The following is a 17541-nucleotide window of genomic DNA, read 5'->3' on the forward strand; positions in this document are numbered from 1 at the left end:
GCTAAAACGGGACCTTGGGCATGCCAACAAACATACAAAGGGAGGAGCATGTAAAGACACAGGGAGAAGATGGCCATCTACAAGCCAAGAAACCCCCGAGGCTCCTAGAATTAGCAGAGAGGACGTTGAAAAGATTTACCCTCATGGCCCTCAAAAGGAACCCACCCTGCTGACACTTTGATTTGGCACTTCCGGCGTCCAGAACTGTCAGACAGTAAGCCCCCCCCCCCCGCCAATCCCCCCCAACCTGCTTGCCATCTGTGGTGTTTGTTACAGTTGTACCAGGAAACTCATACAGATGTCACCCTAAGTCTGGTAGGGGCAGCAAGCTTGTTATGGACAGAACATTCCATCTCGTGTCCGAACGGCTGCAATGCACAGGAAGTCCACCTGTTCCCCCGACCCAGCCTGTCCTCTGACCACACAGAAAACCCATCTCTGTGTGCGCCCCGTTCAGATAACTGAGGATGGCCAACGCTACCTTGGTTTCCAGGTTAAACGAGCCTCATTCTCTCATGAGCTCCTAGACGCTTCGGTAGCCTGAGGTCCTGGCAATGAGCCCTCAGGTTCAAGATGGTGGGTGACCCTCCACAGAGGTCATTCACGTGGCTGAACAGAAATACGGGAAAGGGAATAAATCCATCACAGGGAGGGGGACAGGAGGGGCAGGCGCTGGCGGAGCACAGGGTTCTATAGGATTCTGGGCTAAGAAAGAGGATTGACTCTTACAGGGATGGAAACATCCAAGTGGGGGAAGGTGAAACTGTAGGGGAAGGGAGAAAAAAAAAAATCTTTTTTCTTTATCCTCTTAGGTTCTTTCCCTAGGCCCCTGCAAATTAAACTGACAGAAGATCGGCGAAGAGGGAAGAAGAAAGCAGAAGTTACACGTGCAGCGTGCATACACGGGGGAGAAACGCAATGATCAGTAACTCAAAGGGATGGTTAGAATTTGGGGTTTATGTACCTAACTTAGCAGGTTATGGGGAGGTGGAGAAAGGACACTTAGGGGAAAACAAACGTCTTTTGAAAAGATAAGTGGGTTTTCAGGTGAACGAACAGGAGATCAGAAAATGTGGGATAATGTTTGTGTGCACAGATATGAGTGCTCTTTCCACCTCCTTCCTGGCCATAAACTCCCCTGGAGAAGGGGCTGGGGGTGGATTTTATTACCTTTTCCCTTCTGGGAGCAGATCCTCCCTGAAGGGAAATTTGTGGAGCCCTATTTCTCAGAAACTGCTACTTTTGTTCAGACAGGGAAGCTCCAAGAAGAGGTGTTTTTTTTCCCCTGCATCTGTCGAATTTCAACTGTCTTCAGGTTAAAATCATCCGGGAAGATCCCAGCAACTAAGCCCCCATGCGCCACAACTACTGAGCCTGTGCTCTAGAGCCCGTGCACCACAACTACTGAAGCCCACACACCTAGAGTCCATGCTCTGCAACAAGAGAAGCCACCGCAGTGAGAAGCCCGCGCACCGCAAGGAAGAGTAGCCCCCGCTCGCCGCAGCTAGAGAAAGCCCACGCGCAGCAACGAAGACCCAACGCAGCCAAACATAAATAAATAAATTTAAAAAGAGAAAGTAGATGGTGGGTCCAGGAGCTGGGGGAGGGTGATGGGGATTGAGTGTTTCATGGGGACAGATTCTCAGTTTGGGAAGATGAACAAGTTCTGGAGACGGACGGTGGGGATGGTCACACAAGGTGAATGTACTTGGTGCCCCTGAACTGTGCATGTAAAAATGGTTAAGATGGGAAATTTGATGTTGTGTGTTTTTATCACAATTAAAAATAAATTTTTACAAGTATACGTTCTGCCTCTGAAATATAAAAAGAGTTTTCTTTTAGAGGAAGGACCCAACGTTGGAAGGAAGGGCCAACAGTAGGAAAAGCCGGCAACCCTGAAGTCTCTGACGTTTGTAACACAGCGGAAAAGTGACTTTATAGGTCACGCCTGAGGCACAATTGCCCCTTATTTGGCACTGAGCTTTGTGTGACATTAAGCCACATTCAGCCACGGTATCGTTCCACTCCCACTTTTCGTGGCTCCTGCTTCCCTTTTGCGGCAAATGTCTTTCGGGATTGGCCACAGGGAGCTGGGCGGGGATGCCTTTGTGGGCGTGTGTGGGATGTGTGGACTACTCTCCAGTCACAGCCGTGTCTAACTCTGTGGTCAAGAGCCAGCCCAGTGGTGTGTCGTCTATGAATATCCCTACCACCCAGGGTCCTGACTCACTGGCCCATGATGGGAGGGGCCAGGGGTCAATGGTGGCCACGCATGTCTGTGTCAGGGCACACGTGCCAGGAGCATGTGTGAAAATGCAGAGCAGCGAGCCCAAAGCCTGTCCGTGGAAAGATGCAATAGAGCCGTACCCAGCAGCCTGTCCCTCAGCGTTTCAGACCTCATTCCCGGACGCCGGGATATTTGGGAATCGGTCAGCGTTTCGAAATGAGCCCCTGCTTGTGCTCCCTTGCTCTGTTCCAAATTCACGTCTGCTTTCCTGTCGCATGTTCACTGCTTGGACCTGCCCCTGGCAAGCGAGCAGTTTGATGCCCTGAAATGCCTGAAAATGGGCATTCCTTTTCCCAGGAGATCACATCTTGCCTCCGCTGTTGTTTTGGTCCTTATGCGGGTCCTTCCTTCTCCCTGACGCGGCAGCCAACACCCATGATATTCCTCTGTCAGCATTAGGCAGGTTCCTAGTGGCCACAGAGACGTCTTGGCCCTTTGCCTTCTCGCCTACTTTATCAGCATTATAAGTGGGCACGAAAAAAAATAAAACCGTAAGCCCTTCCTCCAAAAGATCAGGAGACACACTTCGGAGTACATTTCAACGTTCGTGTATAGAAGTGATTGAAATTACAGCCGAAGATGCAATAACTGTAAACTGAGTGTCGGCCTCCTGACACCGAAATTCTTTACCCTGAAAATGGCTATCTTACCCCAAGAAACAGCCCTCCGGGGGATCGCCCCCCGAGGCTGACTTAGTGAAATCCGCTTTTGTAACCTTTGGAAGCACACGGAGAACTTAATCGACGGGCTCAGAAAGGGCTTTCTGGAATCTCGGGGCGGCCCTACAAACTTTTGCTCTCCTGGTTTGGAAAAGTTGGGAGGCTGTGTTCCTACTACCCGCCCCCCCCCCCCAACACACACACACAGCCCTCCCCAGCTTGGTCCTGGGACAGTTTGCAGGGCCCGGCAGCTGCAAGCTCCTTCGAGCTCCTTGGAGCCCACGACCCAGGTGCATCTAAGCAGGTATGAACCATGAAACGCCACGGTTATTAACCAGAGTCAAGCGCCTAGAAAGGCTGCAGAAATTACCTTGGGATCAAGTGCTCCCTTGATCCCTTAACGGGGGGGGGGGGGGGCGTGCAATGATGCCCCGAGACTGGGGGAGAAAACGTGACCTTTGCACGTTGCACAATCTGAGGCAGATTGTGCCTCAGATAGGACGGCAGGTGGAAAATGGGGGCAATCCCACTGAACTTGCTGCTGATGTATTTCTGCCCCCTCACCCAAAACGCCTGCAGCCCTGGTACCCGCATCCCTGTGGCTTCGGGTACTTGGGCTGCCAGCTCTCTCGTCCATTTCATTTACATGGAAGCACCCCGGGTGGAAAACGCAATTAAGGGTGTGTACACGGCTTAGCTGTGTTCATCCAAAGAACCCAATATGTGTGTCTGGCAAAGGGAGACGTGGATTTTTCTGGCTTTGCCTCCTCCGGTTACTATTTTTCTTTTTTAGTGAGCAGACAAAGCAGTCCCTGACATTCTCTGTCAATGCTTTGTCCACATCTCAGAAGCGTTTCACTGTCCCCCAGGAAGGACCTTGAAATCCCACAGAGCAGCCCTCTCGGGGAACACAGTAAGCGGTTAATACTCCACCACCGGGGATCATGAAGCAGCAGAGTGCGTCTCTGCAGCCACGTCTAGGACACAGGAATCTACCCTCCGCTTTGGTTTCACAGAAAGAGAAACTGCAAAGAAGCTGGGCAGGAAATACAGAATTCAGGAGATGCCAAAGCTAATTTGGGATAAGCAGAGATTCTCGAACAGTGAGGTGCGTCTGAATCACGCGGAGAGGAGGTCTGGGGAAGATGCAGGTTCCGAGCAGTGGACCTGGCTGGGACCTGAGGCTCTGCGTTTTTAACCTGCCCCGTGGGATGCTGACACTTCTGGTCCCGGGACCCCTCGATCCCTGCTCTGCTGGTCCCCTGGAAAAGGGAGGTCTTAAAAGGTTTAGGGGATGGAGGGAAAGAAGGATTGAGGGCAAAGTGAGTGGTGGTCTCTCAATTCCGCTTAGACCTCAGCACCTTGTGGAGAATAGTTTTATTTTCCACCCACAGTGGGTGTCAGCAGCATCCCTACCCCAGGCTCTAGACCGAGATTTTTCAAGCAGAGACTAACGCTGAGTTGCTGACACACAGCCCTCTCCCCGTAGAAAAGCTCCATCTCTCCCATCCTGGAAGTTGTCAGCAAGCCTCAGGGACTGTGGATAAGGGATGGAAATTTGGGGTGAATGGGGGAACCCCTGGGGTGACTGATAGAAATGTGGGGTGAGCCTGAGGGTCTCTGGGGTTAGGGATGGATATCTGAGGTGATGGGGGGTGGTCTCTGGAGTGAGCCCGGGCATCGTCAGAAATAGGGTAACCCTAAAGCTGCCTGTGCCCAGCAGATGCAGGATCGAAAGTGCAAGAAGGCTGAAAATTTATCTTTGTTCCTTCTCCCGCGACAAGATTCAAAAACAAGAAACACAAGAGGAAGCCAACAACAAACACCTTATCACAGCCCAGTGATAAAAAGAGGCCGCGGGTGTGTGAGCTGGGGGCGGGGCGCAGCCGGAGGGCACAGAGCGAAGGGCCACGCAGATCCCCCGACACAGCCGCGCACCTGCCGAGGCCGTCACCGCGCCTCTCAGACCTTCGCACTCTTGAGGGGTGCGGGGCGCTCTCTCCATTGTGAACCCCTCCCCCGTCACCCCGCAATCTCTCGTGCATCTGACCTCTGCCCACGGGTTACCTGCTTTTCCAGGAACAGCAGCTCCACACAACCCAGGGGGCTGGGAGGGAGTTTCCGAAACTGCAGCAACAATGGAGATAAGCCCGGGAGATAAGCATGCTATTCTCCTATTTAAATTAAAAAAACAAAAAACCCAAAACTGTTACCGAGCCTGTTCTGCAGCCCCCCTGCAGGTGAGGTAGTGCCTGGTGTGGAAGAAAAAATGCAAATGAAAGGAGGCCTCCTTGGTTGGGCCCGGTGGCCTCTCCCGGGCTCCAGATTTGGGCGAGAGCTTCCCTCTGGGCACTCAGGTTGTCACGTACCAGCCCCTTGCGGCGTGGTGTCTGGCTGGGGTTGGAAACCCGAAAACGGAACGGCCAACGATTTCTCTTCTGGGTTGCATCACAGGGCACCCCCGGGAAGAATCGTTACTGCATTCGAAAGAGAATCTGAGGCTTCTGAGAAGTCCACCGGTCCAGCATGACCCCTGTGCCCAGTGGTACCTCTCCCACGAGGCAGGGGCACTTCCCAATCCCCCACTGCTTACGCCGAGCCATCCACGATGGGGCACCGCCCCTGCTTTGCCAAAGATGGGTTTCTGAGTCCTGTGACGAGGGAGGCCCCCTTCACTGCCCGCCGCTCTTCAGACCCCAGCGCGCCTGGACCGGGTTTGCAGAGAGCGCTACTGACCCCTAGTGACCAAAACTTCCCAATCAAGGCGCAAACCCCAGGACAGGATGCCACCCTGCTCCCTGGCGGGCAGCTTGACAGCATTTACCATTTCTTGGGGCCAAGAGCACCCTAAATATGATGCTCCTCCTGAAGGTGTTGCCCAGAGCGCCTGCCCCCAAACTTCACCCTGAACCCCTGAGCCCTCCGTCCACAGGGACCAGGGTCTACCCATGGCGGGGTGAGTGTCATCAGAAACAGACCGATTCCCAGTAGAAGCCCAGTTCTCAGCGTCCCCTGGAAGACTTTGGGGTTGAATAATTAAGGGGTGACAGGTAAGTATTTCAAAAGATGCAACCCCCTAAAAAAACACCCTATATTTTCACTGATCCCCAAACTAGAGAGACCTTTCCAATGAGGGGAGGGCAGCAACGAGACAGTTGGGCAAGAAAGATTCAGGGGGGTCGCCCTGGGGTCTGAGCTGTCCACCCTTGCATGGAGGGGTGCAGAGGGAACACCGGACGTAAAGGTCAGCAGTGTCCTTCCACTGGAATTCTAAGACGCATCCGTACCTGAATTTGTCTCTTCTTTTAAGGACGCTGGTCCAGTCGGATGAAGGACCCACCCTAGGGATCTCATCGCAACTCATTACATCTGCAAAAACCCTATTTCCCAGTGCTGTCAAAGTCACAGGTACCAGGGAGTCAGATTTCAGTATATCTTCGGGGGGACAATTAAACCCACACCAGGGGACATTGGCCAGAGCAGCTCTGACCACCCACCCAGCCACCGAAGCATCCAGGACTTCCTGCACCTTCTGACCCAGCAACTCCTGAGCTACAAGGAAGGCCTTTGCACTCAGGTCCTGCTGGGCGGAACTTGGGAGGGTAGGTCTGTGCTGAAAGCTCTTTACTTCACTGGGCTAGGAGCCCGGCTGGCTAGCTAGCATCGTGTCCTGGGGTTTGTGCTTTCATTGGGAAGTTTTGGTCACTAGGGGTCAGTAGCGCTCTCTGCAAACCAGGTGCAGGAGCGCTGGGCTCAAAAGTGAAACTGAAGTTTGAATTGGGCACCGTGGTGGTCGGGGGTGGGAGTGGGGAGGGAGGCCGAGCTGAGAGCCTGGGGTGCACAGTCCAACACCCGGGAGGCCCCAGGGCGAGGAGGGACGTCTGGAGCCCCGGAATGTCTCATGAGGGCAGCTCCGAGGTGGCCCAGGACCACTGCGCAGTGTCCGAGCCGTCCCCCAGGAGCGACCCCTCCAAGGGACCCAGAGTCATGGGCCAGCAGCAGGCTTAAGTCCTGCCTCTCAGGAAGCTGGAGAGAAATGTAGCTCAAAGGCAGGACCTGAAAGCAAGGAGGTCACATCTTCCATCAGGCATCCTGGAGGGTGTGGGTCCCAGTTGGTTTTGTTTGGGGATTTCTGACTGTGTGTCCAGCACGTTCTTCTAACGGGCTGGGCAGGGGACGCTGTCCTCTGGGTCCTGCCCTGGCTTTCTTCGGTCCAAAGTATGCGCTACGTGGTTTCGACTCTGTCTTGCCATGTTGGTCGATGTATTTTCTTGTTCTTTTCATCTCTGGTGAGGGTTTTCAGTTCTTTCTGTAAAATAGGGCAGAAGGCTGGGATGAAGAGTCTTAACGTTTTTAAGAACGGGTCTTGCTTATGTCTACCGACCTTAAACTTTATATATATATATCTTTTTCAGATTATTTTCCATTATAGGTTATTGCAAGATATGAATAGTTCCCTGTGCTATATGGTAATTCCTTGTTTTTTTATATTTTATATAAGATATTGAGTAGAGTTCCCCGTGCTGTACAGTAGGTCCTGTTGTTTACCTAGTTTGTGTACAGTGGTGTGTATCTGTTAATCCCAAACTCCTAATTCATCCCTCCCCTCCCTTTCCCCTTTGGTGCCCGTAAGTTTGTTTTCTAGGTCTGGGAGTGTGCTTCTGTTTTGTAGATAAGTTCCTTTGTATCATCTTCTTTAGATTCCGTGTATAAGTGATATCGTATGATATTTGTCTGTGTCTGACTTCACTTAGTATGATCACCTCTAGGTCCATCCATGTCGCTGCCAATGGCATCATTGCATTCTTTTTCATGGCTGGGTAATATTCCCTTGTATATACGTACCGTATCTTCTTTATCCATTTGTCTGTCGATGGACATTGAGGTTGCTTCTGAGGGTGGGTCTTTAATCCAGTATAACCGGTGTCATTATAAGAAGAGAAGACACAGAGACGCTCATAGGAGAAGCCATGTGATGACGGAGCAGCGATGTGCTCCCAGGACACTGGTCAGCTGATCTTCAAGGTGCAGGAGATGCTATGGGGGCGTGCTGGCTGCTGGCCTGAGGAGCAAGTGTAACGGCAAAGGCCCACCACGCTCCATGGAGTGAGGGCAGAAGGGAAGGATTCTGTGTGCTCTGTGCAATCTGACATGTTCTGTGTCTCGGGTGCGTCTTCCAGGGAGAGGAAGAAGCTTCTCCTTGCTTCAGCACACCTGAGAAGAGACCAAGGCAAGGAAGAATCTTGGTCGAGAGGTAAACAGGGGCCGGAGATGCAAGTGAGGCCCCAGGGTTCTTCCAGTGCATTGGTCCTGGCAGGGTTCTTCCAGTGCACTGGTCCTGGCCGAATCCTCCTTTGCCTTGCTGGTCAGGGCGGGGTGGAAGTTTCCAGAACACCTTAATCAGTGTCACCTTTGTATCTGTCATCTAGACAGCCAAGGAGATGGTGGACACTATGCTCATTCCTTCAGGGAAAACCTCAGGAACTCATCCTACCATTTTATTTCTTCTCTGAGCAAGTCTCACCTTCCAGGTAGAACCCTAGTCTACACGAGGAGACACATAAAGTTGTCTGCCAATTCCTGAAGCCAGGTTAGTGATGGGTGCTCCCTGCTCCTGGGGTGGCCCGATTTACCTGCATAAGGAAAAGCAGTTGCAAAAGTTTAAGGTCCACACACACCCCAATGTTCACTGTAGCACTATTTACAGTAGCCAAGACATGGAAACAACCCATCGACAGAGGAGTGGATAAAGAAGATGTGGTACCTATACACAACGGAATATTACTCAGCCATGAAAAAGTATGAAATAATGCCATTTGAGGCAACATGGATGGACCTAGAGATGATCATACTGAGTGAAGTAAGTCAGAAAAAGAAAGACAAATACCATATGACATCACTTATATGTGAAATCTAAAAAAATGATACAAATGAATTTATTTACAAAACAGAAATACTCCTAGCCATAGAAAACAAACTTATGGTTACCAAAGGCAAAAGGGGGTGGGGGAGGGATAAATCAGGAGTTTGGGATTAGCAGATACACACTACTATATACAAAATAGATAACCAACAAGGACCTACTGGATAGCACAGGGAACTAGACTCAGCATCTTGTAATAACCTATAATGGAAATGAATCTGAAAAAAAAACATATGTATAACCGAATCACTTTGCCCTACACCTGAAACGCATACAATATTGGTAGTCAACTATATTACAATTAAAAAAAATAATAAAATAGGGGCTTCCCCGATAGTCTAGTGGTTAGGACTCCGCACTTCCACTGCAGGGGGCACGGGTTCGATCCCTTGTCAGGGAACTAAGATCTCACATGCCGCGTGTCAAAAATCATCACAATAAAAAAAAACAATCATCACAATAATAAAATAAATAAAACTAAAATAAAAACTAAACAACACAAACCTAGGCATTTAAGAAGAGCAGCCCAGGGCTTCCCTGGTGGCGCAGTGGTCGAGAGTCCGCCTGCCGATGCAGGGGACGCGGCTTCGTGCCCCGGTCCGGGAGGATCCCACGTGCCGCGGAGCGGCTGGGCCCGTGAGCCATGGCCGCTGAGCCTGCACGTCCGGAGCCTAAAAAAAAAAGAAGAAAAGCAGCCCAGCCCAGCCTTCCTGTGGCCTGAAGTCACTCCTTCTGGAAGTTCGGACGAGGTGGAGCTATTTGGAAATGTGCCTCCAAGTACCTGCTCCCACTTCTGGGAACAGAGATGCTACAACTGCCGGGCTACACCCTCCCCAGAACGTTCACTCACGGAGGTCCTGCTTCTACGCAGCTCCTGCCCTCACGTCTGTTTTTCTCTGGAAGAGTGGCTGACTTGCTTTTCCCACCCCCCTTCTCTGCCCAGGAGGAGAGTCTGGGGAAGCAGGAAAAGCGTGACTGGGGGGGGACGGGGCAGGTGTCGGCAAACGGATAGACTCACCCAGCACCTGGGGCGGGCTTCTCAGCCTCACCCCACGGGCATCTGCGGCGGGAGGACTCTCTGATGCGGGGCGTCCTGGGCACTGCGGGGTGTGCAGCAGCTTCCCTGGTCTCCACCCAGCAGGTGCTGGGAGCTCCCCTCCCCCATAGCTGTCACAGCCAAAATGTCTCCAGACATTGTTATTTGTCCCCTGCGGGCAAAGTCATCTCTGGTTTGGAACCACTGCCACAGACAGAGAAGTGACAGCCTGATAAATGGATAGATGCATGATCGATAGAGGTGATAGATGAATGATGGCTAGATGATGGCTAGATAGATACACAGATACATGGATAGATGACAGATAAAGTCTCTGAGGCTAAGTCAGGGTTCTAAGCCTCAGCATTACTGACATTTGGGGCTGGGTGACTCTCCAATGTGAGGCGTCCTGTGCCCTGTGGGCTGTGAAGCAGCATCCCTGGTCTCCACCCACCACGTGCCAGGAGCTCTCCTCCCCCATAGCTGTCACAGCCAAAATGTCTCCAGCTGTTGCCAAGTGTCCCCTGGGGGCAAAGTCATGTCTGATTTTGAACCACTGCCACAGACAGACAGATTGAGAGGTCATAAACGGATGGACAGATAGATGCGTCGATATACATGATAGATGAAAGATGGATAGATGATGGATAGTTAGGTATGTGTTAAGAGATACAGAGAGATAGATGATAGATAGGTAGATACACAGAGAGATTGGCAAGAGATAGATACATAGATAGGTAGGTAGATAGATGATAGAGGATATAGATACATGGATAGAAGGATAGAGAGATGAGAGGTGATAGATAAAGTCTCTAATGCTCCGTCAGGGTGTCTCAGCCTCAGCACTGCTGACATCGGGGCTGGATGACTCTCTCACATGGGGCATCCTGGGCCCTGTGGGGTGTGGGGCAGCATCCTGGTCTCCACCCACCACGTGCCAGGAGTACCCCCTCTCCCAGCTGTGACAACCAGAAATGTCCCCAGACATCACCAAGTGTCTCCTGGGGGTAGGAAAGCAAAATTCCCACCTCCCCATTGGGAACGTCAGCAAACCTGTCTAAAGAGCACATTCCACGGGACGTGGGGCCCGAGGGCGGGTCTGGTGTGAAATAGCGTAAAGCAGAATTTAATCCTGCAGGAAGGCGGGTTTGACGAGGAAAAGGAAGGCGGAAGACGGGTCCTCACCCGTCTGCTGTCACGACTGTGATCTCCGGCTCTGTGTATCAGCAACTGGGCTTTAGATGCGGGAAGCGCTTTGCGAGCTGGGGGCCCCATGAAGCTCCCCAATGTCGGTGGGGGGAAGGGGAGCGTCCACACTGGGTGGTAAGTACACCCCCAGCATCCGTCCCTGTTGAAGGCACACCTCGGGATCCTGTTGCCAGGTGATGCGATGGACACAGGCTCCCCACCAGCGCCTGGCACCTCAGTGTTCTTATGGGGGGAGCGTCGGGCTTCAGTGGGTGTGGGTGTCTCACAGCCAGGGTGTGGGCAGAACTGGCTGCAGGCCCGTGAGTCATCGCCGTGGCCCCGTTGATTAACCAGTGTCAGGGGACCTGCTGCAGGGAGTGACGTCAGTAAAAACCATCCCAACGTAGACACTCAGCGCGTCATCATTTCTGTTACAGCTGTGACTCCGGACTGGCTGCCCCAAACGTGCTTTAGGAAAAGCCGCTTTGCGGGGCGGGGTTTTCTTTGAATTTTTTTTTTTTTTTTTTGGAACGCGGGCCTCTCACTGCTGTGGCCTCTCCCGTTGCGGAGCACAGGCTCCGGACGCGCGTACCCAGCGGCCATGGCTCACGGGCCCAGCCGCTCTGCGGCACGTGGGATCTTCCCGGACCGGGGCACGAATCCGTGTCCCCTGCATCGGCAGGCGGATTCCCAACCACTGCGCCACCAGGGAAGCCCTCCCCAAGTTCTTTTGCAGATGTGAAAACCTCCCTACGAAATGGTGGATGTTAACTCCTTGGAGAGCATGCGCACACAGCCCCAGGCCTCCGGGAGCCTGAGCACTGATAACGTTGACCGCTGTGACACCACCCTGCTGCCTCACCATCCGCGGGTCAGACAACTGTGCACAAGCTGATCACATACCCTGCGACACCCCTCCCTCACCTGGCTCGTAAAAGTGCTTTGCCAGAACCTTCGGGGAGCTCGGGGCTTTTCAGGGCACGAGGCACCTCGTCTCCTTGTGTGACCTTGTTTGGCCTCACTGTGCGTCAGGCACGTGAACTTGCCTTAACAGATGCAATAGCCAACAAGGACCTACTGTACAGCACAGGGAACTGTACTCAATATTTTGTAGTAACCGGTAAGGGAAAAGAACCTGAAAAAGAATATGTATATATAATAGCCGAATCACTTTGCTGTACACCCAAAACTAACACAACATTGTAAACCAACTATACTTCAATAAAAAAAAATCTTTTCAAAACATGCAGATCGGAAAAGAGAAGTAGAACTCTATGTATTTGCAGACGGCTATTATATATAGACCATCTTAAGGAATCCACTAAAGAACTCCTCGAACCAATAAACAGATTCAGCTTGGCTGCGGGATACGAGCTGCACACGTCAACACCCGTGTGCAATGGGCCATCCAAACGTGACGTTAAGAAAACAAGCCCGTGTACAAGAGCATCCGAAAGAGCAGAGGACATCCGTGTTTACTGTCGAGTCGTTTTACCCATAAATAAATAATAACATCAGTTGAACCAAAGAGTGGAAGATCTATACACTGAAACCTGCGAAGCTTTGCTGAAAGGGACGAGAAGACCCCAATAAATAGAAAGGTATCCTGTGTTCCATCAGAAGCCTTCATCTTCTTAAGACACTCTGAAATCGCACACGTGGTCTTCAGAGTTAATGCAATCCCTTCAAAAAGCCCAGTTGCCTTTTTTTGCAGAAATGGACCAGCTGATCCTAAAATTCACACAGAAATGCAAGGAATCCAGAAGACCCAAAATATTCTCGAAAAAAAGAAGGAGTGAGGGCTCATGCTTCCTTGGCACGAGTGATGGCCGCTGAGTCCCCAGCCCTGGTGGCCTGTCCCCGGGCCCTGGGGTGCTTCCAACCCACCCCATCCTGATGCCTGGAGCAGTACTGGACCGGAGGGCCGGAGCTGTTGGGAACAGTTTAACCTTTCCTCCTCCTTTGTGAGTTCCTGGAAGGCTGGAGTGTGCCCATCCAGGCCCACATTCAGCTCTCAGAATGTGACTTATGACAAAGGTTACACTTACCCTCTAATAAAGGGTAAAATGTATTGTGTCAGAATAAAACAAAACAAAACACCCAAGCCCCAAATAGAGAAAGTGAAAACGAGAACACACAGTGCATTGTGCTAAAGTGACAGTCTAATGGTGAGAAGCCCTGTGAAATTCGTGGTCGCTAGAGAGGACTCTGGCGCCCACGCCCCCGCCCCACCCTGCATGCTCTCCCCAGCCTGTCCCAGAAGGACCCTTACAAGACACCCAAGACCAGGCAGCATCTCCTTTACTCTCCTTCCCCTTGTCCACACCCTGGTGGGAACTCTGAGCGAATCTGAAAAAGCCAGGGAAAAGCACAGAAGATGAAAAGCAGACCGAGAGAGTGTCCTACAGAGTGAACTAAGAAAGAGAAACACAGATATGTGGAGTCTAGAAAGATGATACGGATGAACTTACTGGCAAAGCAGAAATAGAGACACAGACGTAGAGAACAGGTGTATGCATACCAAGGGGGAGAGGTGGGTGGTGGGATGAATTGGGAGATTGGGATGGACATCTATACACTACTATGTATAAAATAGATAACTAATGAGAACCTACTGCATAGCGCAGAGAACCCTACTCGGTGCTCTGTGGTGACCTACATGGGAAGGAAATCCAAAAAAGAGGGGATATATGTATACATACAGCTGATTCACTCTGCTGTACAGCAGAAACTAACACAACAGTGTAAAGCAACTCTACTCTAATAAAAATTAATTTAAAAAAAAGATGAACACCAGGGGGTCCCGAGAAACATCACAGTGTCGCTTGTCCAGACCTTTAGTTATTCACCTTCTCTTGTGTGTGTCATGCTTGACCAGACATAGCGGCCTGTACGACGGTAAACAGGTAGTGTGTCGGGGTCCTTGAGACCACCCTCAGGTTCTACAATTCACTAGAAGGACCTACGGAAATCAGCAAGACCGTTATACACACAGCTCTGGTTTCATACGGCAAAGGGATACAGACTGAAGTCATCAAAGGCAAAAGATGCAGGGAGCAGGGTCCAGGAGGGACTAGGCGTCTCAGTGTCGGCTCCCTGCGGGTTTGTCTGGACAGGGCTTACTTCTCCCAGCAATGATACCTGATGACAGGCATGGGGTATGTGTCAACGGGAAAGTTCAGCCAGCCGTGGCGTCCAGGCTTTGTATTGGGGTCAGTCACGTAGCACGGAGCGTCCACACGGCTGACCTGAGTTACTCAGCCCCTCCCGAGGTCTGGATACGGCGTGACCCACAGTCCCATCATAACTTACATTGGAGCACAGACCACTGGATGTGACCCAAGACTCTAGGCAAACAAGGCAGGATGTTCCAAGGGTTCATAGGTGACCTGCCAGGAGCTGGTCAAGGGTCAGACCTTTCTTTGCAGTGGGCAGGGTGTGGACCACCCAGGGCTGCTGAGGTAACCCTTTACTACCCAAGTATGTTCATTCTGCCGCCACTCAAATCCTGTAAGAATCAGGAAGAGGAGTCCTGCCCGGAAGGGAGCTCAGATTTTCAGATCTCTCCCTTGAGGCCGAGCCCTACATCCAACTCCCTGATGGACGCCTCCCCTTCGGGGCTCATCAGGGAAGCCACTTAAACATGGCAGGACTGAGCCTTCCCCCAGCTCCATCCCCTTTGCCAGTACCTCCTCTTGCCCTAACTCTGATCTGTACCAGCATTCCTGCATTTCTGAAGCCCCGGAGCCCCAGTGAGCTTGGGAGACAACATCTCTCCCTCACACCCAGGATGTAGTCCCCATGAAACCCCACACCCACTCTTGTCCACCACCTCATGTGACAGACCCTCCTTGGGGACATCCAGTGCTGCGTTTGTGTCCCCAGCCCCCATGACCCTTCTGTTCAGCCTTGCCCCATCATGAGCTGGAAAGCCACTTCCTACCCACTCTGGCTGGTTTTAAATCCCTGGGATACTCAGCAAAGTTCTGATGAATTGAACTGAACAGAACTGGGTTGGTTGTGAATGTGAGCAAGGGGGTGTTCTCCACCGAAGACATGAAGACCCACCATGGTGTCCACTCTGAGCAGACCTGGTGATCTCTCTGGTCCAACCGTTAGGAGGATGACCTTCTCCACGTCAATGATGAAAATGGGCAGTGACACGAGAGGCCCACCTGGTAGCTGGTCTGGGCAGCCTCCTGAGCCACTGCTTGGACTTTAAGGAGGGTGACCTTCTCTGTATCTATGGTGAAGGGGGGCAACTCCACCACGAAGGTTTCCCAATTCCTTGTAATGAGAAACACCACAGATGGGGGAGGGAATCAAGGAGGAAAAAAAAAAAAGGAAGATATTGAGCTGAAATGTTCTTGTCGCGCAATCTGGGCACTTGCTTTCGGACGAGGAAGAGACTTAGTTGTCAGAGCGGCCAGATGTGGGAGCGTCAGGCAGCAGCATGGAGGAACACAGGTTGGCAGGGGCGAGCGTGGTACGGTGGGCTAGTCCGGTCCCCTTGATCCTGGGGTCCTCCAAAGTGTCAAGTCACTAGGGGACCTTTTCCTGCCTCTGTTGCTGCTCCGGGCAGCTGGCACTCCAGGTGGGCGAGAACTCGAGGGTGGGCAATAAAAACTGCTGGGTGAAGGGCACCCAGTGAAGATGGTTACTGGTGATGGGTGCGTCTCGTAGCACGTGAAGCTGCATTGTAAGGTCTGAGTGAGTCCCAGGGACCCAGCCAGCTTGCAGTGAGTGTGTGTGGAGCTCTCTGTACAAGCCTGTGCCTGGGACATGGCTTGGATTTAGCCCAAAGGCTCGGGTGGGACGCCTTCGTGGAGCTGTGTGTCCTGCAGAGCGGGTGGCCTGCCCAGGTTACAGGTGCTGCTGAAGAGGGTGGCGTTGCATTCTGTGTCTGTGTGTTGCCCAATCATGGTGATACGTGGCACCCCAGAACCACAGCGAGATCAAAATGCCAGCTGGTGCCAGGGTCCCCCGTGGACCCACGCCCCTGCAAGGTGTTTCCTGTGTGCCTCGAATTTGAGAGATGTTGTTCTGAGACAAGGTCTCAGCGCCTTCTTTCCAGCTGACATCTGTGTAAAGCTGAAATCTTTAAAAGAGGAAAGAAAACCCAGCCTGGTGAAAACCAGAAGAAGAGGGAAAGTGGGTACAAAAGGCAAAATAGGGCACGATTCCATTTACAGGGAACAAGCAGACGGGCAACTCCACAGAGACAGAAAGTGGGTTCATGGTGTCTGGGGGCTGGGGGCGTGGGCTGGGGAGTGACAGCTCATGCGGACGGGGTCTCCTTCTGGAGGGGTGAGAAGGTTCTGGAACCAGATAGAGGTGGTGGGATACACAACATTATGAATGTCCTAAGTGCTGCTGAGCTGTACGTTTTAAAGGGCGAATTTTATACCATGTGAATTTTGCCGCGACTTTAAAAACAATCAAGGCAACAAATAAAAGAATGAGATTTCACTGGGCTTTGGTCATCCGGCCACTTCTGTGAGGGTACCAGGAGCTGCCTCGTAGGACGGGGGTGAGAATTAAACCAGGCTCTGTCTGCACATGATGCATCATAGCACTGATGATCTCATGCTCTGCGTGAACTGTCCTCTGGAGGTTTCTCGCCATCCTCGACCAAGAGCCGGGGGCTGCGATGGACCGCTGATCTAAAGCAGCGACCTTTGGGTGGATTTCTGTGTCCCTCTGTGGTGTGTGAGAACTTGGCTGTTTTTTTTAAGTCAGGTTTACAGAAGTTTCTGGTTTTGCCCCATCACAATGAGCAAGAAGCCAAGGCAGTTTCGGTTCAGAGGAAGCTGAATGGGGAACTGTGCTGTAGGGTGTCGATCAGTCTAAGATAGTGTGTATCCTTGGGTACCCGCTGCGTGTCCATCCCGCTTCCCAAGGCAGGTACGATGCGAGGCACTAAGGAGGAGAAAAGTGCACCCAGGAAGCTGACGGGACAGAGGGCCAGGTGATGGGCGCAGGTGCTGTAACCGCTGAGGACTAAGGTGCTCCGGGCCGTGGCCCTTCCGCGGCCCATCCCCCGCCCTGTTAAGTGAGGCTCAGCTCCAACCGCAAGGGCAGTGCACAAATTGCGGATGTGAAAATCAAGGCAAGAGTCGCTGCGGGCGTGCACTGACCCAGGAAGGTCCTCTCTCAGAGCCTCTGGGTGCCCCGGCCCCAGCACAGAGGACGGGGACAAGACCCAGAGGAAAGCTGGCTGGTCCGGGGTCCCGTTCGCACGTGGAGGAAGCTGGGCGCTTTCCCATCGTGGGAGAAGGGCAGGAGATGTCAGGCGGGTGGGGAACTTGGAACAGGTCGGCTCTGTGGTTTTTATTTCCTCTCTGATAGCAAGTGAGGTCCCAGGGAGCGGGGGGGGAGTTGGGGGCAGGAATCTGAGGCTGGGTGCTTGTCTCCAGGTGTGCGGTGGCCCAGGTATGCACACCTGAAA

At 52.2% G+C, this 17541-nt stretch overlaps 1 protein-coding gene across 7 annotated transcripts in view; it reads left to right on the forward strand.

Annotated features, from left to right (window-relative positions):
• Positions 1 to 15477: 15477 nt before the first annotated feature.
• Positions 15478 to 17541, forward strand: part of LOC137217850 (granulocyte-macrophage colony-stimulating factor receptor subunit alpha-like) — a 30213-nt gene continuing 28149 nt past the window's right edge. For 6 of the 7 annotated variants that reach the window (XR_010940296.1, XR_010940297.1, XM_067724835.1 and 3 more), the window contains exon 1: positions 15478 to 15560. Coding sequence is in view for 5 of the 7 variants with exons in the window: in XM_067724835.1 (XP_067580936.1) it covers positions 15524 to 15560 (37 nt within the window). In the remaining 2 variants the exon portion in view is untranslated. The remainder of the gene's footprint in view (positions 15561 to 17541) is intronic. The other variant, XM_067724837.1, reaches the window with a different exon arrangement.

The sequence above is a fragment of the Pseudorca crassidens genome, chromosome Y, assembly GCF_039906515.1.
Source record: "Pseudorca crassidens isolate mPseCra1 chromosome Y, mPseCra1.hap1, whole genome shotgun sequence".
Classification (NCBI taxonomy): Eukaryota; Metazoa; Chordata; class Mammalia; order Artiodactyla; family Delphinidae; genus Pseudorca; species Pseudorca crassidens.